The sequence below is a fragment of the Magallana gigas genome, chromosome 2 (genome assembly GCF_963853765.1).
Source record: "Magallana gigas chromosome 2, xbMagGiga1.1, whole genome shotgun sequence".
Taxonomy (NCBI): Eukaryota; Metazoa; Mollusca; class Bivalvia; order Ostreida; family Ostreidae; genus Magallana; species Magallana gigas.
The window spans coordinates 7,835,225-7,857,904 of NC_088854.1; the positions used below are offsets into that span (position 1 = coordinate 7,835,225).

General features: G+C 34.4%; 3 protein-coding genes across 6 annotated transcripts; 1 reads left to right on the top strand and 2 right to left on the bottom strand.

The window, feature by feature from the left end:
• Positions 1-164: 164 nt before the first annotated feature.
• Positions 165-7,139, bottom strand: LOC105329376 (sodium/mannose cotransporter SLC5A10). Of its 4 annotated transcripts, none has more exons than XM_034444002.2 (16): positions 6,941-7,139; positions 6,113-6,210; positions 5,035-5,106; positions 4,821-4,925; positions 4,522-4,581; positions 4,288-4,392; positions 4,017-4,122; positions 3,771-3,851; positions 3,429-3,634; positions 3,192-3,327; positions 2,995-3,102; positions 2,512-2,662; positions 2,114-2,282; positions 1,798-2,013; positions 832-943; positions 165-620 (listed from the first exon to the last, which is right to left on the bottom strand). In XM_034444002.2, exons 2-16 carry the CDS (start codon positions 6,194-6,196, stop codon positions 379-381), a joined length of 1,953 nt encoding a protein of 650 aa, XP_034299893.2. In that variant the 5' UTR covers positions 6,197-6,210; positions 6,941-7,139; the 3' UTR covers positions 165-378. The 4 variants fall into 4 exon arrangements, with proteins under 4 accessions (XP_034299893.2, XP_065930877.1, XP_065930876.1 ...); XM_066074805.1 differs by having other exon boundaries at positions 6,861-7,139; XM_066074804.1 differs by lacking the exon at positions 6,941-7,139 and having other exon boundaries at positions 6,113-6,763.
• A 988-nt stretch (positions 7,140-8,127) lies between these two features.
• Positions 8,128-9,729, top strand: LOC136272769 (uncharacterized protein MCAP_0864-like). The gene is made up of 2 exons (XM_066075323.1): positions 8,128-8,595; positions 9,079-9,729. The coding sequence occupies exons 1-2, from the start codon at positions 8,128-8,130 to the stop codon at positions 9,727-9,729; spliced, it is 1,119 nt and encodes a 372-aa protein (XP_065931395.1).
• A 4,706-nt stretch (positions 9,730-14,435) lies between these two features.
• Positions 14,436-22,009, bottom strand: LOC105323087 (CCN family member 2). The gene is made up of 5 exons (XM_011422051.4): positions 21,382-22,009; positions 17,451-17,658; positions 15,997-16,287; positions 15,095-15,273; positions 14,436-14,988 (listed from the first exon to the last, which is right to left on the bottom strand). Exons 1-5 carry the CDS (start codon positions 21,496-21,498, stop codon positions 14,716-14,718), a joined length of 1,068 nt encoding a protein of 355 aa, XP_011420353.2. The 5' UTR covers positions 21,499-22,009; the 3' UTR covers positions 14,436-14,715.
• Positions 22,010-22,680: the final 671 nt, after the last annotated feature.

Sequence of the window (22,680 nt, forward strand, 5' to 3'; positions counted from 1 at the left end):
ATTTGTATATGTAACGTGCCAACTTAGAACCACCTTCAATGAGGTGTAAACAAAATTAAGATAAAATCATTGATACAAAGTTTTTATTCAGTGTATAATACTAACTGTTTATTAAACTACAAGTATACTTATTATGCAGCATCAGGCTGAAATGTTTTAAACAAGAAAAAGTAATTATCAGCGGACTTCATATTTACATGTATATGGGACGCAGAGTACGAAGAAGATGTTAAATTTAACTTTAAAAGTAAAATAAATGACAATAATTCGTAAATAATACAACAAAGCGTTTTAAGAAGAAAACGTTTGCCGTTTCAAGCAAGTATCAAGACAAGAATGCATTGTTTGTTAGTAAAATAATATAAATATAAAATAAATTCAATGAAACATGCCATAAAGAAATCCCGTAGTGACCATTCCGACAAGAAATATGCCAGACAGGACATGGCTCCACCTTGGGTCCTCTTTCATGAAGGCTTTGGTTGCCCTATCATCAAACACCAGGTCTCCTCCGTGTTTTTTTTTAGAAGAAACTCCACAGATTTCCCCTACCCAATGTCTCCACATGGACTTCCGGTCTGTAGAGAGGTCTGAATCCTCAGAGAGATCCCCATTAAAGTCTGAAAAATGTACACATATGTCCTATATTTCTGTGTTAAATGAAAACTTCGAGTTGAAATAATAAAGGGCGGACAAGATCTTGTTTAAAAGTGTGAGGTGATCAAATAAAAAGAAATAAACGAAAGAGACAGCACGATCAAGACACCGTGTTTAAGAAGATACAAAAAGCCACGTCGATTGTTTTAATATTTTTAAATAAAGGCATCTTACCCTTCGTTGTCTCTGAAGTGTTTTTAATGTTCACACAAATAACCATTTCTTCTTCAATCTCTTCAACGTCGCTGTTTATCGTTACCCGGTTTTGCCATACTAGGTTTCCAATCTATAGCAATAATATGCAGTTCAAATGAAATTCCAACGCAACACAAATTCTTACCGGTATTGTAAGTTAAATATTGTTTCACAGTTATGACAACTTGCAATGTTTAAGATACTTTTGAAGAGAGATTTTAACCCTTATTCGGGTAACCTACAAATGATCCATCTTTAACCAACATATACCAGTTATTCTTTTGAATTGCTTTTGCGTTTTTTCTTTAGAATGAAATATTTCTGTCTGTTCATTTCATGAACAGATCAATGTTTAAATTTCTATAAATTAAAGCTTTTCAATACATTTTAGATGACAACGACAATTCAGGGGATGTTCGACTCTAGAATGTACAATATCTAATTATACCTTGTCAAATGTTATACATTGTGTATGTTAAGAAAGCCATTTGGAAAGGTAAACTTCTTATGTCTTTTTTTTTAAATCCGTAATGTAATACTTATAGTGATATAACTGAGCTGTTAATCACCAAAACATACCAGTTTAAGATCTTGTAGACCTCATCATTGAATTATTAAAAATCAAAACTTACCAGAATACTAGTAATCAAAATAGAACAAATAATAACGTAAAAATGAGAAAGGTAGATATTTTGAAAAACTGCATACAAATGCAATATCTTCAAATTCTAAATATACACCCACAGAAATCAATTATATATGTCCAAATATTTGGAATGTGTGTGTTTCTTTTCATAGTATATTTTTATCATTAGAATTTTTTTTTAAATCTACCGGTAAACCTTTATTAACTGGTTTGTTTTAAAAATTGATTTTAAACGTACTTCACAGGTAGGTCCTACTACCTGAACGTTAACAGAGATGTGATTGTGTACAGACACTGACCATTTCCTCTGTTGGAGGTTTGGTCAGGAGGCTGATGATGACGATAGCGAGGGACGTGATGACAATCATCAGAGCTCCGAAGTAGGTATAGTGGAGATTGACCAGAATGGACGGTCGTGTGTCCTCGTGTCCGCACTCAGGTGCAGGGTAAGCCAGGTCCAGGACCAGCCGTATTACACCACACATGTGTCCGATAACTATACCCCAAAACGCTCCCTGTAGAAAATCAAGTTCGAAGTAACATAGGTATCTACACTAGTCATCATAGGGAAACTAGCCTACTTGAAAACTTCTAGATTATTATAGATTAAGGTACCTGTTCTGACATACGTTTCCAAGTTATTGCCAGTAGGAAAAGGGCTCCAATTGGCGTGCCTAGGTAACTTTGAACTGCATTGATGTAGGCAAACAGTTGTCCCCCTTGCGAAGACCGTAACAACGGGATCCAGAGAATGCTGACCACGCAGAGAGCCACGATAAAGATCCTGTAGCAAATCAGAATACCCGGTATACAGTGTGGCAAGGCTTTTTCAACATAATTAAAACACTGTCACAAGAATATAAAACAACACCACAACTGTCCATTCATTTTTACTGTGATTTTTGCTGGAAGAGAGACAAGTACATGTACCTGTATGAGTTCTTAGATCAACCTTTTAGTTGCTACTATCATGCAAGAAGTTGTTTAAAAATGACAATCACACGATAACAGACCTGCCGACAATCAAAAGTTCTTTTTCTCTAGCTGTGGGGCGCATTCGCCTCCAGAGGTCCATGGTGAAGATTGTGCTGGCGCTGTTAAATATAGAGGTGAGGGAACTCATGTTGGCCGACAACATGACGGCCATTAAAAGACCGCGGACACCTGCAGGAGGAAGACGTAAACAATTTTTAACTTGTTATTCCTTCTTAAGATTACAAGCAAAACGTGTACTTTCATCAACATAAAATAAATTCTACTGATTGTTATTCATTTAGTTATATGCACATATTCCAAAACAGATTTAACTTTTCATTGACAAAATCATTTGAACATTTCTTTTTTAATTTGGTATACATTGTTTACTGTGTCTTTAGAGAATACATCACTCTTAGTCTACTGAAAAGAAATAAATGCAATAGTAGTAGTTTTTCTGAAATAAACAATAATATACAATAAAGGTGCAGTACAAAACATATGAAGTTACTTGGACAAACCGTATGGAAGGAGTTCCAGTACGAGTTTAGGGTAAGCTATGTTGGAGCATCCCACGGGGTTATCGCAGATTTTCTGACATTCCACTGGATCGGCACATCCTACTTCATCTTTGAAAAAAGACCAAAAATACATGTACAGGAAAATCCTAAATTAAATTGTACGGGGCTGGACAGATCAGTTAAAATTCAGTTTGAACCTGGATAGAGAGCCCTGCTGATCATTCCTGGGAATATCATCATCACTAATGGCAGCATCTTCAGATAGCCAGCCAGGATAGCTCCACCTTTAGCATGGGAGAGGTTCTTGGCAGCAAGGGATCGCTGAATTATTACCTGGAGAAAACACGTAATTAATTAAAATTGGGTATACATCTGAACATTATAAAATCAGGCACACAAATTTGAAGCAGGATTTTAAATTTCGCGGTAATCACCTGATCACAGCACCAGTACCATAAGCAGCCAATGCTTGACTGAAGAAGAAGTCCAGGCCACGGGTTATCTGAGTTCACGGGGTCACGAAAAATATGGAAAGCGTCATCACGAGGCAATCCACACGACGTGTTGTCGTCTCGAATAGCAGGAATAGATTGCATGTATTTCTGTTGAAATTCTCCATATCCACCTATCCTGTGAAAGCCTTATAGGCATAGTTTGAAAATTTTAATACCTATTGAAGTGATAAAGATATTTAAAAATATCATTGCAGATAATGATAAATGGTTTCAGTGTAGTTAACCGTGATTAACATTACATGTATTAGTCTAGATGCTTACTGACTCCAACTACAGCAAAGGAGCCCAGGGTCAGGATAATGGTTTGGAATGCGTCAGTATATATAACGGCCGTCAGTCCTCCTGTAAAGAACGGCATACAGCACCTTTTAAAAATTATTTTCTAGTTTTACAATCATATGTAAAGCCATTTTGTTTTCTTTTAATGATTAGGATAATGATCAGTACTATCCTTTGTACTTTCATGGTAAATTATACACTAGTGACTAGTATGGCCATATCGTTTACCAAGGACAGTGTAGATGCCTGTGATTAGCAGAAGGGAGGCTATAGCGACGTAGTTATTCCATCCCAGAGATAACTGTATGAACAACGCTCCGGAAAAAATACTGACCTGTATGTATAAAACAAGGATCACAAAATAAATTATTATTGACTTTATAGAGTACTACAATTGTCAAAGAATCTATTGTGCTTTTGATAAAATATATATTGAAGTCCACCAAACATTTTTCATTATTTCATCGTTTCTCTTGACTTTTTTATTGGTTTTCAGTACCGCTAGTTTTGTGACGATGTAGAGCAGAAGAGACAACAAACTCATGTAGATTCGGATCCTTTGGCCACCAAACCTCTTTCCAAGATATTCTGGTAGAGTGTACACCTAAGGAAGATTTGTGTTAAAGTGTCTGGATTTCTACGATATAGTGACAATTATTTTTTAAGAAATTGAATATTGAATTTTGAAAAAAAACCATGAATTGCTTCAATCCCATTGCAAACATTGCATCACCTTTGCAGAGATATATACGGGAAGGAACAGCCAGGCAGCTAAAGCAATAAGTGGAAGACCCTTAATGACAAAAAATCATAACAACAGCTCATTTTTGCAGTCAGGACACTATATAATGTATGAATATATCGTTGATAAACACTAGCAAAATAACTAGTTGAATCTTCCCTTTACACTTAGACAACTATCTTTATTGTGTTATTATATAGGTATGTTTAAAAAACCCATAGAAATATAATGTTAATAGAAATGTTGGTGGTTTCATTAAAATAAAAACCTCAAACACAAAATGATCATACCGTCCATTCGTAGGAAATCATGGCTATTCCCGCGGCAGCCCCTGATCCTGCTAGTCCAATGAAATGTTCGGTCCCTATGTTACTGGAGTATATAGAAGCTCCAATCTGTGTTCAAAATTTAAAAGCTTGTTCATGTTGATTCAAAGGTTACCGATCCATTCGTTTGATTAAAATAACTACTGTTTATTGTTATCTTGGATTTTAGAAAATTTACCGGAAACCAAGTCATCCTTCGCCCCGCCAAAAAGTAACTGGTCACTGTCCCTCGAGCGTGTCGCCAAAATGCCTACAGAAAATGTTGTTTAAGAAATAACTGTACAGTTTTGAAAGAGAATAAACATATAGCATCACTGCATAAAATTACTACATTGTAACTATCGATTTACGGCCGTCATAAGCCTTAAAACGACATTTCTTAATTAACATTTTACCAAAATTATGCATAACTGAAAATTATATTTCAGGTACGCGCTGTTTTGCGCTTTACTTGATTAAGCGGACGCCCCTTACTGCTAAACCGCTATATGGAATATGCATCCAAATGTAATACGATTACAGTATAGTCATTTGATTTGGTTGAATGTTATCTGTCAAAAACAGAGTGATAAAAAGAAGAACACATCTTTTATGTTTTCATGGAAAAATACTCTGAAAAATGTAATTTTTCTTTAAAGGGGCATGGTCACGATTTTGGTCAAATTTTATTTTTCTGTTTTTATTATTTGCAATGCTTTAGGAATGCATTTCTAGTGATCAAATGAAATTTGGGTCCCAGTCGTTGAGTTTTAAGCAAGATACAGGGCTTACAATTCTTCGTCATGTAAACAAGGCTCGTGCCATGTTTTTGTTTACATAGGTTATATATACCAGTAAAAAATCTTTTTAAAGCTGGTTTGTCTATCTTATTATTCATTTTAAGCATAAATAAACAGTTCCTAACGATTAACACATTCATTTTAGGTCTAAAACTGAAATTTTCACTTCAACATTCAAAATATAAACAAACGCTTTGTTTACATAGCGAAGAATTGTAAGCTCTGTAACTCGCTAATGAGTCATCAAATGACACTCAAATTTTGGTTGCCTATTAAAAGTGCCTTACTGAAGCATTGTAATTATTAAAATCGAAGAAATAATCTTTGACCAAAATCGTGACCATGCCCCTTTAATCTCTTTTTATATATTACATGCACTTCAACATTTTACACATCACACAGTTTCAAGCTTAAATTTGTATTTCTTTCATTAAAAAGGTAAGTATAATATACATATATTATATAGAATTGACTTACCCATAATCCAACAGCCAATACGGCGACAAAGTAGATAACCACTACCAGTATATCCGACCAATGGTCTAAACCTCTTTCCACCATTGCGTCGCGTTTATCTGGATGATATATATTTATTTTAAATGGATATACATGTACTTTAAAATTGAACATTTTATGATAAACATTTCTATAACTTAGATAAAGGTCCCTTTATAATGAATGATTTAAAGATTTAAAGACAAATTCGTCATTAATTATATTATGCAAGATATCAGTTAAAGGGGCATGGTCACGATTTTGGTTAACAATTATTTTTTCGATTTTAATGTTTACAATGCTTCAGTAAAGCATTTTTAATAGGCAACCAAAATTTGAGTGTCATTTGATGAGTTATAAGCGAGTTACAGAATTACAATTCTTCTCTATGTAAACAAAGCGATTGTTTACATTTCGAATGGTGAAGTGAAAATTTTCAGTTTTAAACCTAAATGAATGTATTAATCGTTAGGAACTGTATATTTTTTCTTAAAATGAATAATAAGATAGACAAACCAGCTTTAAAAAAATTCTTTACTGGTATATTGAACCTATGTAAACAAAAACAGGGCACGAGCCTTGTTTACATGACGATCTAAGAATTGTGAGCCCTGTATCTTGCTTAAAACTCAACAACTGGCATCCAAATTTCATTTGATCATTAGAAATGCACTCCTAAAGCATTGCAAATAATAAAAACAGAAAAATAAAATTTGACCAAAATCGTAACCATGCCCCTGTAAGTCCGAAAGAATATATTAATTTTCCTTTAAACGCTGGTAATAGACGTATGTCCCATTGAACACTCACTGACAGACAACAAGTCAACAATTCATCTATTCTTGTCCTGATAACACCGTATCATTCAAACTTGGTTTGGTCTAGTTATAATTATGTGTATGCGCGGATCCAGAATTTTTTCCGGGGGAGAGGGCGGGGTCCAAGGAATAATTGTGTTTGCTTTTCAACTGGCCCGATTATGGAATGCAGTTTTATCACCAACGTTTATATTTTGAAGAGAAGAATTATTATGAAAAGTTATATGAAATATACTCAGATTAGTGTTCTTATCTATATGCTATCTTTAAAAATTAGGTTAAACGACCTCTAAACGAAGACAAAGGGTTTGTCCCTTGAAGTTCTTTCCCAGATATGAACAAAATGTGTTTAAAATTTTAAAGTTTATATTTCTTCAGGATTGTACCTCATCGATTTGAAAACGGACCGAAGACCAACAGGTTGCTCGCAACGAGATCGCATCTTGTTTCATGCGGATTTATAGGTTTTTGATAGGATATTCAATGTACATTTGTTTGGTTTGATGTGAAAATTCTCCTTTTATTCGCCTAAATTTGAATGCCAATGCTTACAATGATGCAGTTGCATACTGAAATTAAAGCAAAATAAGACATCAAATTGAGCACGATCAATTATTAAATCCAGCATTTCTTAAAATATTTCCATTGATACTTGAACGAAAATGAAACCTAAAACATATCAATACAACTGGTGCAGTGCTCTTATACCCAGAGCGAGTAAACTCAATGGAATACTAGTAACATTTTTATCAGGAAAAGTGTTTCGTAAAAAGTTCAAATCAATGCCATTGAACTCACTTCTGTTGTTGATTCCATACTAGATTCGTTCCCAAAGTTTTAGCCGTCAGAAATATTCAAATGCCAATTATTTTAAAATTCTGAAACCCTGCAACTCTCTTGGAAAATCCTGTGGGGAAAAAGATGAATTTTCCAAGAGAGTTGCAGGGTTTGTAGATTGTTGGTAAATATCTTATACGACGTCCAGGTGCATGTGACGTTGCGAGACATTGCTATTATGACGTCATCATAGTATGACGTCATGGTAACGTTAAAATAATATGTTTATGTTCAAATCAGTCTAGATAAACCAGTCAAAGCGTTCAGATGTGTTTTCATTCTATCTGACTCAAAGAACACTATACAATCGCGACATTTTGGTGCCGTGACCAGGACGGAGAAATGCCTTCTAAACTTAGAGCAGTTCGTTCAGGACAAAGAAGTGCTGTAACAAGACTTTTGAGAAAATTGGAAGAATCCATTTCAGAGGAAAACAATTCAGAGGATACAGAAACTATAATAGCGCTACTGGAGGAGAAACAAGACACGTTAGAGAAAATCAACAGCCAGATCCTACAAGAATTATCGAGTGAAGAAGAGATCCAAATGGAAAACAGATATTCAGTTGAGTATATGTTGCATTTAAGACTAAAATTAGCAGAGTTGACAAAGAGCGCTTCATCTACCAAGACTTTAGAGAATGTTCATCAATCTACATCGATCAATTTAAATGTAAATGCACAAGAGTTTGCTCAATCCAATGACACGTCACAAGACAAAATAGGAAAACCCAAGATTCATAACACCATGGACAAAAAAGAAGATGATGATGATATCTGGGATTTACAGTCACTAAGGAGAGCCATAAAGGTAGAGCCATGCATTCAAGATGCTGGACAAGCTAGCAATCTAAGATCAAGCCAGGAATTCATTCCAGCAGCTAACTTTGGAGTTGGGTCAAGTCATAAAAAGATTAACAAGCCACAAAATATTGTGAAGCTATGTTTATTCTGCAATGGTAAACATTCACCAACAACTTGCCATATTATTCAAGATTGCGAAGTGAGAATATCCATCATAAAAGAAAGAAGAGTATGCTTCAATTGTTTAGGGAAACACAAAGTAAATAATTGTCAGTCACGTTTCAAATGCAGGATTTGTAAGAAGACTCACCACACCAGCATATGTTACAAGTCGCAATTCCTGAAGCCATCATCTAAGAGCTCAGTCACAAATTTAGAGAGGACAAAGGAGAAAAAGTCACATCAACTAGAGCAGTCAATCAAACTACATTACTCAAAACAGCTAAATGGAGATCGATGTAAAGAGGAAGATAAATAACCCACATCCAAGGAGACAAACAAACTGAATACCAAACTACAGAAGAGAGAAACTGCTCAGTCAAGAACAAACAAACAGAAAAAGTCAGCTTTCAACACAGTCAATAATAAAGAGAAGGAAGACCAAGAACAAGAAGATATGGTGGACAAGCTTAAATCAGAGATTTTGCAGTTAAGAAGAGAGAACTTCAGACTTAGAAGAAAGTCTTCTTTCAAGAGTAAAAAAATCCAGAAAATCCAGAGAGAAAATTCAGATTTAGAACAGAAGATGAAGAGTCTAGAAGATCTGAACAACCAGCTTCAAGCACAAACGCAGAACATTCAATCCAACGTGGAACCATGCAGTGAGACCTTCACCACATCACAGGAAATGGCAAGCAAAGATACAGCAGACTTGAGACACTATCTGGATGAGCTAGAACTTCGAGTGATCAATCTGGAGATGGGAAAGAATGTTACTGCTTTAGAGGAGATCATGAAACAAAACCCATCGTTGATGACACAGCTATGGAAATTGGATCCATATACCCACAACAACTTGGAGAAATACAACTTCTATAGAGCATTAGGAGAAAACAATATTCATCAGAGGCATTACCACAAGAGAACAGGAACTACATTCAACGAATTCAAGATTGGAAAATTGGTTTCAAGAGCACAATGACTTTCCCAAGCTATGAAAATCAAAGTCAGAGTTGAAGAGAAGTGAGAGACTTTCAAGTTAACATTTTTCAAAACACAACGCGAACCTATCATGAACTTTAATTTTTGTAAGTTGTGATTTTGTACATTTTGCGGCCCGGAGTATGTTGGTAAATATCTTATACGACGTCAAGGTGCATGTGACGTTGTGAGACATTGCTATTATGACGTCATCATAGTATGACGTCATGGTAACGTTAAAATAATATGTTGATGTTCAAATCAGTCTAGATAAACCAGTCAAAGCGTTCAGATGTGTTTTCATTCTATCTGACTCAAAGACCACTATACAATCGCGACATAGATAAGAGGTTACAGTTCAAAACCTTTGATTTAAGTTGCAATATGCTTCAAAAGTGAACTTTTAAAGAATAATCTTTCATTAATGTGCATTGTAATTTCGAACCATTTTAACAAGAGCTTGGACTTTGGGTAGTTTTGTCAAACAGCAATGTGACGTAGGCCTGTCTATTTTATAGCTCGCCACTAAGCCATTGCTCTTTGAAATCAGCAAGATTTGTCTGTCTTCTGAGCTAAAACTACACAATCGGTGTATATTTTACTTGAAGTCGGCATCATTTTCAACTTGTTTTGACCCAAGAAATAAATAGTTACGTCCTACTGAAAGTCCAAGGCCTTTTTAAAATGGTTCTAAATTACAATGCACATGATGCTTTAAAAGATTGAAAACTTGTAAAAGTTGTTTGGTTGATGTGTCCCGCTCCATATATTCAACTGCTTCTTTCATATTTTTATAAGTTCAGGATGCATAAAAATGAGCATTTTTTAATAATTTATGTTAAAGGAGAAGATCTTAGGAGTTGAATTTATTATCCGAATGAGAGGTTATTTTATTTGTCTTAAACAATATACTGTAATTAAATTTGTGTATATAGGTAATATTTAATATATAGAATTTCAAAATACAGAATGTTCAAATGTCATGTATTGAAGTCTTTCCTATACTATGACTATTTTATGATTTTATATTTAAAGGAACATATGCTAATAGTTTCATCCCTGATAATTTTTGATAATTTTTCTTGAAATTATTGGAAAGCTAATGGAATCTAATAAATGTATATAATTTAAGACTGGTGTCCTTTGAAATAGAAGTTTCATATACGAAGAATGTATGATCTAATTTTCTGTAATTGCCATGTGAAAATATAGCTTAATATTCATAACGTGATATGACAGAGGAAATTCATTATTAATATGTAAATCGTACTTGTTTCTAATCTCATTAAAATAATATTTATTTCATTTATCAATGAAGTTTAACAAAATGTGTCACCACAACTATATAGGACAAACTGGAACCAAACTAGCAGATAGAGTGCGCGTCCACAAGCAGCAGATTAGAGACCCATCTGTGAGGAACACACCATGCAGCGGCCATTTCGATATATGCGGAAAGGGAATGTTTTATATTTTCCCTTTTTATAAAGTGAAAGAAAACAATGAACAATTGCGTAAAGCTAAAGAAAATCATTTTGTTAAACTGTTTAAACCTAAGTTAAATTCTTAATATTTTGTATTTTTAACATCTGCATATATATACATGTATATAATTATGTACAAGAGACACTGGACTTTTATCATTATAATTGTGTTGACTCTTTTAATGCATTGTATAATGTTTTGACGTCACAATGTTTTGACGTCACTATGTTTTGACGTCATAATCACGTCTTCAACAGTTTGTTTGTATAACGTTGCCTACCTAACGTCAGGAGATTGACGTCATAATGTTCTTGTTTACTTTGTTTTTTAAATCTACTGAAGAGCCCGGTAGGGCGAAAGCGCTATAGATAAAAGTTGTTTGAGCATTGGACTTATTTTTGTGTTTATATATATATATATATATATATATATATATATATATATATATATATATATATATATATATAATATAGAAATGGAAGACAGTAATTATATTCTTTTTACTTGGACACTTCAGACCCTACTTCTCTTGAAGACCTTGGAGCAACTTTGCTGATGATGGGATTGACACGGGAGAATGAACCGTAGTAGGACAGAAGTTTTGCGTATTGTTCGGTATCCTCACTGATACTATTTCAGTAAAAATGTCCAAAAGATCATAGGGCATTTATTGATATCTTAGGAAATCTGTTGAGTTTGTTCTGAAACGCAGCTTCTATCATTTCCAGTCTTCCATGGCTTCCAAATGTTTCCAAATACGATAGCGTCCTTTAACTGGGTCATTGTCATTGATTTTAGATCCTTGCGAATCTTTTTGATTCTGGTCCCAATCACTTTATTTATAAACCCAACTCTTCAAATGCGGATATGATTATTTCTTTAACTGTGATTGTGAAGCTAAAAAGAGTCAGGTCTGTCGTTAAATGAACTGAATGTGACATCAGAAGGTCTTTCTTCAGAAGAAATTACAATTTCTATTCCACTGAGCTACCAGTTTCCTTGACCTTTCCGATGCCTGAGGTGATAAAGGGTTGTCAGTTTTGTTGTTCTTCTCTTTGTCCCGGTCACCCATTTTGTCCAGTTTATAAAATGACATAAATTTGCTTATTGTTCCACTGACCGTAGAATGTTCAATAACTAAATTTGCTGTGCATTGTCGTCTTTTTGGTCCCAGTGAATCATTTTAACTAAAAATATGTTGTTTCGGTTGTGACTTGTAAGAACTACGAATCTCAGGCTTACCCGCTTCTGCTTCTAAGATACCAATCTTCCTCTGATTCTCTAGTAGTTCTATGTTTGTTATCAGTGAGGCTTTCTGCTTCTGAAGTTCTATATCTTGCTCGACATAGTATGTTTGCCTTTTTGGTTTTTATGATTTTTCATTTTTTTTCACGAGTGAAATAATTTTCTAATACCGTTTGATATGGACATTCCAAATCTTATTACGTATTTCACTGAGTGTATTTCAGCACCATCTATTAACAAGTTTTGTATCTGCGATCTCATAACTGTCTATGTATCCAAATACAAATATCTTGAGACTACTTTTTATTTTTTATGTAGATACATAATATTAACGCTGGAGTCATCGAATTTTGTCAAGATTGTTTCAAATTTTCTCCAGTGTTTTTTTTTTCTTTTTTTTCCCCTCATCTATCGTTTGTGTCTGTCGCTGCCACACCTTTTTCTAGTCTTTTTCTAGTCTTTTTCTAGTCTTTCTTCTCTCACAAATAATATAACCAATTCGAAGAAACAGTGTATTGTACCGGACAAAATAATACTAATAAGTTATGAAATAATCAAAAGATAAACAGATTAAAACCAAAAGTAAGATACAAAATATGAAGTTTAAACACTTGCAGGTTTCCATAGAAAAGAAATTGTTCTAAACACTTATAATGGTTATGACAATAACGGTTTTCCATACTTTTTAGAGAGAATGAAACATTTTATTAATAAAGCATACAAAACAGGAAAATGTATAATTGGTTGTGCAAAAAATACAGCTTTACTTACAGTGTGTGGCAGCATATGGACTAAGAATAACTAACAGATGAATGTCCTTGTGTAGGTATCACAAGTGAATAATAATAGAAAATAACTCAAAATTTACTAAATAAAAAGACAACGAACTCTTGATAATAAAAGAAGGACAACCTTTCCATTAAAAGTTATAACTTCTTTAAGATATTGAAATTTGGAGACAAAAATACAAAATGTCTACAAACATTTTAACAGTGATAACTTTTCTTCATTTTGTCCTTTCCAAAAAAAAAAAGAAATCATGACAATACAAATGTTGATTATCGTAATCATGATATTTATATGTTTTGTACATTTTTAGTCATAAATCAATCACCCTTTTTTTACACAGTCAAGAGTTATCATTAAAAACAAAGGATGTAATGGAAATACACAAAGACAAAAGATAACATATTGACTAGATATGAAAAATCGAGAAAAATACACAAGATGTTTATAACGATAAAAACGGACAATACATAAGTCACATTTTATATTCTTGAATCTTTTTTGTATTCGATAAATATTTATGTACAATCTGAAAAAAATTCAAGTCAAGTAAAATAGGGATTGCAAAGCATTCAAAGATTTTTTTTCTGTTTGTATTTTTTTTAAAATCATATGTCATTTTTGACAAATATAGACAACTATCTGCAGCACTCATAAGATACTTGTACTTTGATTCTTTTTGCATGAATATCGCATGTATTTAAACTTAATTTACTGGAAATTTTTAACATTCTATGCACTAACACTCTTTTTTATAAAACCAAAATCTCAAAAGTATTAAAATTTTTAATACTTTTGAGATTTTTTTAAAATATAATTGTTACCTTTTTAGAGTTTTCTGAGGCTTTCAGATTAAAATTATAATACAGATGATTTGAGATTATGCCGCAAAAAAGGAGCGTTACGTGAAGTAATATCTTAATTTATACAACTCAAAGATTACCAATGTCAAAATTAGCCAAAAATTAACAAAGACCTTAGCGGAAAATAACCATTTCAATTGTTTATCCCCATCATGCGATTTTTAAGGGCAAATATAATTTAAATTAATGTATGTAGTTTTCCCTCTTAATTTTACTTTCATCATATTATTTAGTGCATTTATTGTTATCAGTATTTACATGAATTTCTAAATTAAAATAATGTAATTTATTACTTCTTTTGCTTAATAATGTTTGATAAAAAGGTGTAATTCATTGACGTACATTTATCATGTAACTCGTCCTAAAATTGACTTAAATGCCATAATTACAATTACGGACACAATATTTCCAATAATTTTATTAACTTTAGTTTACTTAACGGTTTAAATTTGAAAATTCCTAACGTTCACAAATTAATTCTAAAAGGAATCTTTATTCCTTAAAATCTAATTCAATAAATATAAAAATAGATATTTCGTTGTCATAATAAAGAAAACATTATAATTCCAAACACCGCCTCCAAATTAAAATGTCGTTTAACTTGAGAGCTACTTTTTCAGGAAAGTCGGCTTCGGGCATGCCTTGTCACATTTACATCTTTTTGTCCATGAATATTTCAAATATTTATAACTTTTGTCATTGCACAAAAACTCGAGCATGCGCGTACTGGTCTTCCATGGGTAACAGCATCGATTTCGTGCACACGTGCTGCAGAATTTTAACCTGTACTTCCGGACACTGTGGCAAGTTTGGTTCCCAAAATTCTGAACAATGTATTCTTTCTTTGTTATCCGAAAAGTAGGCTTGCACTTCTTTTTGTTCTGAAACAGATAATAATGAAAAAAAATACCAAGTGAAAACAAAAACATAATATCGACAATTGTTTACAATCTATTTTACACTGTTAATATCATAACTTATACAAACCCATTCAATTGTTGACGTGTTACATGGTGTGGGGTAACAAATTCGGGTATCCTTGATGACGTCACAAGTCTCTGATCCGTATCTGTGCGACAGACCGTACCCACACGTGACAGAGCAAGGGGACCACTCGCGGGAACACTCGGGCTCCCTTTTTGTTTTATTAACTGTCTTTACAGCTTCTGAAAATTAATTGAACATTACGAAAATTTTGTGTATGCAATGCAACAAAAAAGTGACATATGACATAGTTTCTTTTATATAAATATTACTTTGAAAAAAAAATAGCGCAAACAAACTTTTCACCACTTATCCAATCCTCTCTAAACTCTTTGGTAAAAAGTACGAGTAGATATCCACAAATACACACTACGATGTGATTATATTTAGAATCAGTGACGCCTTATTAAAATAAAAACTCACATATTAGTCGCTGATTAATTTTTCATGTACAGTTGAAGCTTCATTAAGCTTTGAATCTCGTTATTTCAGCAAAGAATTCAATATATATAGCTACCCAAGTTATACCAATATAAAATGGGTTGGGCAGTTAACGCTTGATAAACCGGGAAGCAGTTTATAAAAAACGTAGCTGTTAAATTCATTCCTTATTATCTAATTTTATGCTATTAATTGTTGATAAAAACAGTCATTTAATTTTGAAATTACATTAAATTGTACAAAATTCAAACGTCCCGTCTGGCGGATTGATACATTTTTGGTGCTAGTCTTACTGTGGCGTAAACAACATTCTTTATAAAATATTTTTTCATCCGATCAGAAAGCGCGTTGGAACTAGAATTAAATTGTTGTCAATTAAAATTTAGAAAATTTTCAGAAATATCAGATTCTACATGTACATGTAGAGTTCTACTCAACGATATCCACAGGTCAAATTGGCTTACCTTCCGACATGAGCACTAAGTTAGCGCTTTTCAACATGGCGTGTCTTGGCGATTTGTTGTTAGTAAGGTTAGATAGTTCACAGGACCATTCCTGGCAGCACGTGCCACTCACGTTGACCAGTTTGGCATTCTTGCAAAACCTATCTGATGGTGGGATGTGCTCCTGAGGACACAGATCAGCGCATCCGTAGTTTCCGTTTTGGCAGGTACAGGTTCGTCGACAGTCAAGCTGAAACTGGGCGCCATCTTTGTATTCCACTCCATCCACAATGCAAGGTTTGGCATTTACCGCTTTAAACCAGAAAAATGTATGTACCAGTAAGACGCTTTGCCTAAAGAAATACACAGAATTTATCCCTAATATATGATTTTCAAATACGATTGTTGATTAAAAGGCAAACATGTATTTGACGTGAATACCAACATAGAAATTCCAGCAAGAAAAATATATATGCATAGCCCATATTTGATATTCTAATCTACACCGATGGTATAGAGTATTTTAACAATGCCTTATCAACACCCGATGCTACGTTAGAGGCTCTCACCATAATAATTTTCGACTATCATAATACTATACAATTTATACCCCAGAAGGAACACTAAGAATCCTTTACCTATAATTATACCTTTTGTAGAGGATTTCACTAAGTCTTAGCCCAATACACTGTTGTTTTCGTCTAATTGCCAATTCACATTTTTGGGGTAAAGATGTTCTTACTCTTTTTCTTGCGTTTTCTTATAGCTGGGCTTTTATTTTATAATGCTTTTACATTGTTTTCACAAAAATTTAACCATACACTCTTCCATACACACTCCTGTAGAAGCATTTTCCCCCTCTTACTCTTTGTTTGAGTATTTAACTATGCCTTAGCTCTAAACACTGTAGACACAAAGAATTAATTTGTACACTTTGTCGTAACAAAAGACACTTCTAGGATTAAACTTATACTTTGTCTTACCCGTTGATAACTACGGTACAGTCTGTACTGTCTTTCTCTACATCGCTTATAGTATGGTTCTTAGAACCATTTTAACAAGGCATTGGACTTTCAGTTGGATATAACTATCTAGTAAAAATGACGCTGGTTTCAAGAGAAATATACACCGATTGCGTAGTCTACGCTCGTTTTGTTGATTTCAAAGAGCCATGACTGAGTGGCCAGCAATGAAATAGACAGGTCTACGTCACATCGCCGATTGACACAACTACCCAGTCAAAGCTCTTGCTAAAATGGTTCTATTTTCTGAGCTCTTGCCACACTCACCGATGGTAGAGACTTTACGATGCCTTACTAAAAAAAGCTTTAGTGAAGAGTTGTTCATTCGGTCTTACCCTAGACACTGCTGTAGTAAAGTTTTTATGATAGCAATTTTATTTAAATGCCTTACCCCATCTCTTATGGTAAAGCATTTACAATGTGCTCCAACGGCAGAGATGTAGCGTATCTTACCCCTACACACTCCAAATGAGGAGTACGTGGGTATGTCACAGTACAGTCTCTTGGAGGGCTCACACAGGTTCTTCCGGCTACAGATGTCCCCGGACTGTCGGGCACACATCATACAACAGCCACACCCGTCCCTGACCAGGCTCACCCCATAGCTACAGTCCAACACTCGCAGTGGACAATTACACGGTCGCCGGCACTCCTCCTCTCGCTGGATAAATAAACAGGAAAAAATTTCTCAGTTTGCTTTTTATTTCATATGGTATAAAATCAAGTTTATTTGATTTGCTAAATATTTTGATATTTTAATGACAATTTAATGGTATTGCATAATTCTCTATTTAGTTTACCAAGAAATTGTATAGTATAAATTTATGATACAAAATTGTATTTCATAAGTCTGGCAGTGTGCTAAAACTGTCATTGCCTTGATTCAATGCAGCTGCTCGGTTTCGTTTACATGCTGTGTGGCTAGATGGTCGTTGCAGGAAAACCCTGGAGAGTCTTTGAATACTTTTATTACTATCAACAGTGATTATAAAGTGCGTTACCCTAGTCTGTTTCTGCACAGGGACTATATTATCTATTGTCAATTTGAAAAAAAGCCATCATTAACAGAATCTTGGTGAAAGATGCAAAGATGCCTTTCTTCCAAAAAGACAAAAAACACATCTAACCATAGAATCTACTCAAGACCTTATAATCAAACGCGTCTTTTGTCGATCTTTAGTTTCCTATATAAACTCTTAATCATCTCACATTTCTGTTGACATTAGCAACATGCAGCAATCATCTATTCGTACATATCGAATAGCGGTACTTATAAAACGGTCTAAATTGGCGTCAAAAGCATACAGGTTCTTTCCTAAAGATTGAGTTGTGTCTTGGGTGCATTGCAAATTCATAATATATTGCTTTTTCATAACGATACGGTCCCAACCATGTATGGTCGCGTCTATTATATTTTATCCATACGAAGACTTCGGATAATGACCCCAATTTAAATTCCCTACGGATCGAGAATCAGTCAATGAAGCGGATTCCGTTTACAATATGTTTTTGTCACGTGGTCGGGTCCAGGGTTCTACAGAAGACAATCAGCAAACACAGAAGAGACGTGTCTTTGAGGGGCGTGGAGAAATGAGAAGAGTCATCTGTTTTCTGAGCGCCATTGATTCCCTCTGTTAAGGATTGCGGCAGGATAAATAGCATCTTTGTCAGATTCCTCAAAATCTATGACACTTCTTTGGAATTGAGTTCTTTCGTTTATTTGACAATTTTTTGTCATTTATAGATTTTTCCATTTCGTGAGACGATATATGTTTTTATAAGTTTGCATGCAATCAAGTACGAGTAAATACCAATTTACTATTTTAAAAAAGTTATGTATCGTTCAAGAGATCGAGCGCTAGACACTGTGGTGCAGTAATTCTTCATATTTGACTTGTCTTTGATTGGAACTTTCGTTTGCTGGAAAACGATATTATATGATACCATCTCTAATGGCTCCAAAGTAAAGAGACACTCATTAGGACAAAAGTAATATCCCTGTCTCTTTAATCATGCAACATTCGCATTGCATTGTATCTGATAAAAAAATGTTTTCGTTCAAACCCCATGTGAAAGCAAAAGTGAATTTTGTTTATAAAGGGTATTTGTCTTCTTGCCCAAGTGTGAAAACTGTTGATTAATTTTAAGCCTCTGAGGCGGGCGTTTTCGGAAGAAATTACCGCACAGCTATGACAGGGCTCAGACGTGTCAAAGTAGTGATGGTCCGGCAATTGTTTGAATGCATCATAGCGCCTCGCTGAAGTGTACTCCATCAAAGTAGGAATTTTCTGCGTGATTGAAAGACTCAACCAGCTTCCCGGAAACTAGTCTGTCTCTGTCGAGGGAAGGTTACTTTGGTTGGCATTAAGCGTTTCCATTACTTTTATGATCAATAACTGTTAGTCCCCGATTTTTCACTCTACCAATAAGTATAGATAACATATAGGTAAGGTATACTGATTTCAAACATAAACAGTCACTTACTCTACAAGAATTTCAATCATTATCATTTTTTAATCTGAAACACATCCATTATATTGTAATTAAAGGTTTTGAAATCTAGAAGGAAGAAAGGAACAAATACTGTGTCCTTGGCACCACTTGTCTGAAAACAACATCGGGGTCTTCACTTCACTAAAGCTCAGAATATCATATAGAACTGAGAGAGGATTTGCTGTTACGAATACAAGGCAAACAAAAACACACATTATTATCTTCCATATTACTTTAGCTTATGGTTTTGAGGGTTTTTGTGCATTTTTAGAGGATATTTTTTAATGTACTGGAATTTGCTTTTAGTTTTTCTACAGCACGTATTTCGGGATAAAATGAAAAGAATTTCTTTATGGCCATGTAAGGGTAATTCAGAATATAATTAATCTCCATTATGAAATGACTACGTCGATCGATATTTTTGAGATTTTCGAGATTAAACCTTGATTACCAGGTGTACGATTCCCACCACAAGACTGCTGGGCTAATGGTAGTGTCCTTTACAAAATTAAGATTATATTGAGAACCAAAATTTGTTGTCATGTACACATTTTGATTCTCGATAATATAGCTAAATTTTAAAAGGACAGTAGATTAACCGAGAGTTCAGTGTGTGCTCAGAGACAAACGTACGGATAAAACTTCCTTAATCTGCTTTTATTCCAGCTAATGTCAAAAGAAACGTTTTTCAATATATTGCAGGGATAATTTTGAAGCTAGTCTCCTACACCAGCGTAGGCAAAAGGCTCGCCGTGCCGCGCGGAATTAAAGCCATAAATTATCTGGAAGTGCCAGTCAAGCCCCGAGAAGATTTTCATTCGTTTTCTTCTTTTTTTCGATAGATTTTTTATCCAAAGATAGTAGAATGTTTCACACCTTCTGTGATTTATGCTTTGATACAGTGAGACGAGAGAAGGCGAGATTCTCTTGATAATTCGGCCATTATTACTGCTCATCAAAGAGTTCACGTCGGAGACAATAGAAATCAAACATGCAATAAACATAAATATTTAACATACATAGGAACCTCTCGTCGTGATGCGGAGTCATTTGTAATTAACTTCATGATTTTTAATTCCCCTGACTGTTATCTCAACCCGTGGGGTGGGGACCAGGGTTCTCGGAAGCAGATTGCAACCGACAAAGTAGGGACTTTTTCCCGCGGTTTAGTCAATGCTAATCCTGTTACAGTGGCAATATTCGTAAATCAATCTTTCTGGAAATTGATAAAAAGCACTGTTATTATATCATCGTATATCACGAGAGATATGCCAAAGCTCTATCGATTTCCAAAGCGAGTAAATAATCCTGTTTTGTTTCATCTCTTTGCTCATCCAGTATCAAAGGAGACAAAAATAATAAAACAATGGATTAAGTGGAAGAACCAATTAGGGTCGTCCTCCGGGAATAACGGACCAACGTGTGACAGGGGGTTCAGTTTCAAGTAGCACAGAATAATTCTTTATAACGAGAAATGATTGAAAAAATTAATAAAGACACATTAGTACAAGAGATATTTAAGACTCTCTCTCTCTCTCTCTCTCTCTCTCTCTCTCTCTCTCTCTCTCTCTCTCTCTCTCTCTCTCTCTCATATCTGCTCATCTGTCTTTACTTATTTGATTTTTTTTTTTAAATCAGATGCATACATTGTATTAACCGTGCATAAATACTACATGAAATATATAATTCTTTTGAAAATCGTGGCTTTTGCTTTATCAGCTGATGAAGTGCTACATTTGATTAATGATTGATCACGTATTTTAATTTTGTTTGAAATATTACGTAAATCAATCATAATATTGTTACCGAAAAAATAGAAAAATTTTTGGCAAACAGTTTTTGAACACGATAAAACCTGATAATTAAAGTCTGATAATTAGTGACCACTGACCGGCTGTCGCTTCTGTGGGTTCCTTCTCCAAATGTCCCTCGGGCATCCATAACAGGGAAATCCGGAAGTGTCCCCGGGAGGCACCAGTAAAATAAGGACCAGACACCACCTCAGCATTTCCTTGAGTGTCTGACGGACACTTGACTTGGTGTGGTGGGTCAGATCAATGGAGATCCACGGTCAACTCTTAGTTCATCAAATTTCCTGGCCGTCAGTCGGCGTGTCACGAAGTATCTGCTGTGTGAAGAAGGATCAGAGAGAGTATTTACTAATTAACACACTCTGGTGTGGGTCGATTGTTTCTGGGATTTACGAGCATGGTCTTCCACTCTGATGCCTGGGTATAAGAATTGGTAATCTCGGAAATTGAAGGGCTGATGAGACATAAACTCAGAAAGAGCTCCCACGATTCTCGGACAAGAGACCGCGGACTCCACGTCTACAGTCTGGAGCCAAATAAAACAGGAACAATTAGAGGCAATAAATATGTTAGCGGGGTGGTTAGCGGCCAATAAATTCGATTCATGTCCTGATCAATTAAATTTGTGAGGATTCTGACAAATATATGTAAGCCGGATTGAATAGCCTGTAGGCTTATTGTGGGGAATAAATTTTCAATAAGATTGGGATTAAAATCCGGCGCATCCAACATAAATAAAAATCACAATGTATGTACGTGTAGACACTGATCTCATGAGCTCCGTCGTGATATTATAGTTCAGGATGCTCTACTGGGGGTTATATCGACGGAATCGCAATCAAAAAGACGCTTTTCTTGTTGTTATTGAAAATTTAGAATAGAGAGTAAGATAACTTCATAGAACAATCACTGAGTATGGTCTAATGTGTACGCAAAATTCAATCAACATTTTATGAAAAAATATTAATATTTGTTCTCTCTCATTTGGGAGAATTTATAAAATAGAATTATAGAAATAAACACAATAAAGCGAAACAAATAGAATCTAATGTTAGCTTGCTTTCAAATACTGGGGCGCAAAAGCGTTGGATATTCATTGGGATAATTTCATTAATTAATAAGTCTGTATTGCTTGCTCGTTGATTTTGGTGGAATTTTCTCTTTGTGGGGAATATTAGATCAGCTGGAACCAATATGAGATTAATCAAACAAATGGAATAAATAATGTAATTCTAATCATATCAAAGAATTCTATTAATTCAAGTATGATGTCAGTGCTTCTCAAAAGATTTTTTTCGGGGAGACAGAATTGTAAAGGACGGTATGTTACAATTCATTAAAAGCCAGATATATATATTCAAAAAAAGCCTTTTATTAAA

Coding starts and splice junctions, on each gene's coding strand:
- LOC105329376 (XM_066074804.1), bottom strand. CDS start 6,265: ATGTTCAATTTTAAAGTACATGTATATCCATTTAAAATAAATATATAT. Junction 3,852..4,016: donor AGGCATCTACACTGTCCTTG/GTAAACGATATG, acceptor CGTTCTTTACAG/GAGGACTGACGGCCGTTATA. Junction 2,283..2,511: donor GAACTTTTGATTGTCGGCAG/GTCTGTTATCGT, acceptor GATTTGCTACAG/GATCTTTATCGTGGCTCTCT.
- LOC136272769 (XM_066075323.1), top strand. CDS start 8,128: ATGCCTTCTAAACTTAGAGCAGTTCGTTCAGGACAAAGAAGTGCTGTA. Junction 8,596..9,078: donor CACTAAGGAGAGCCATAAAG/GTAGAGCCATGC, acceptor CCCACATCCAAG/GAGACAAACAAACTGAATAC.
- LOC105323087 (XM_011422051.4), bottom strand. CDS start 21,498: ATGCTGAGGTGGTGTCTGGTCCTTATTTTACTGGTGCCTCCCGGGGAC. Junction 16,288..17,450: donor CTCATTTGGAGTGTGTAGGG/GTAAGATACGCT, acceptor TCTGGTTTAAAG/CGGTAAATGCCAAACCTTGC. Junction 15,274..15,996: donor CTTAGTGCTCATGTCGGAAG/GTAAGCCAATTT, acceptor ATTAATTTTCAG/AAGCTGTAAAGACAGTTAAT.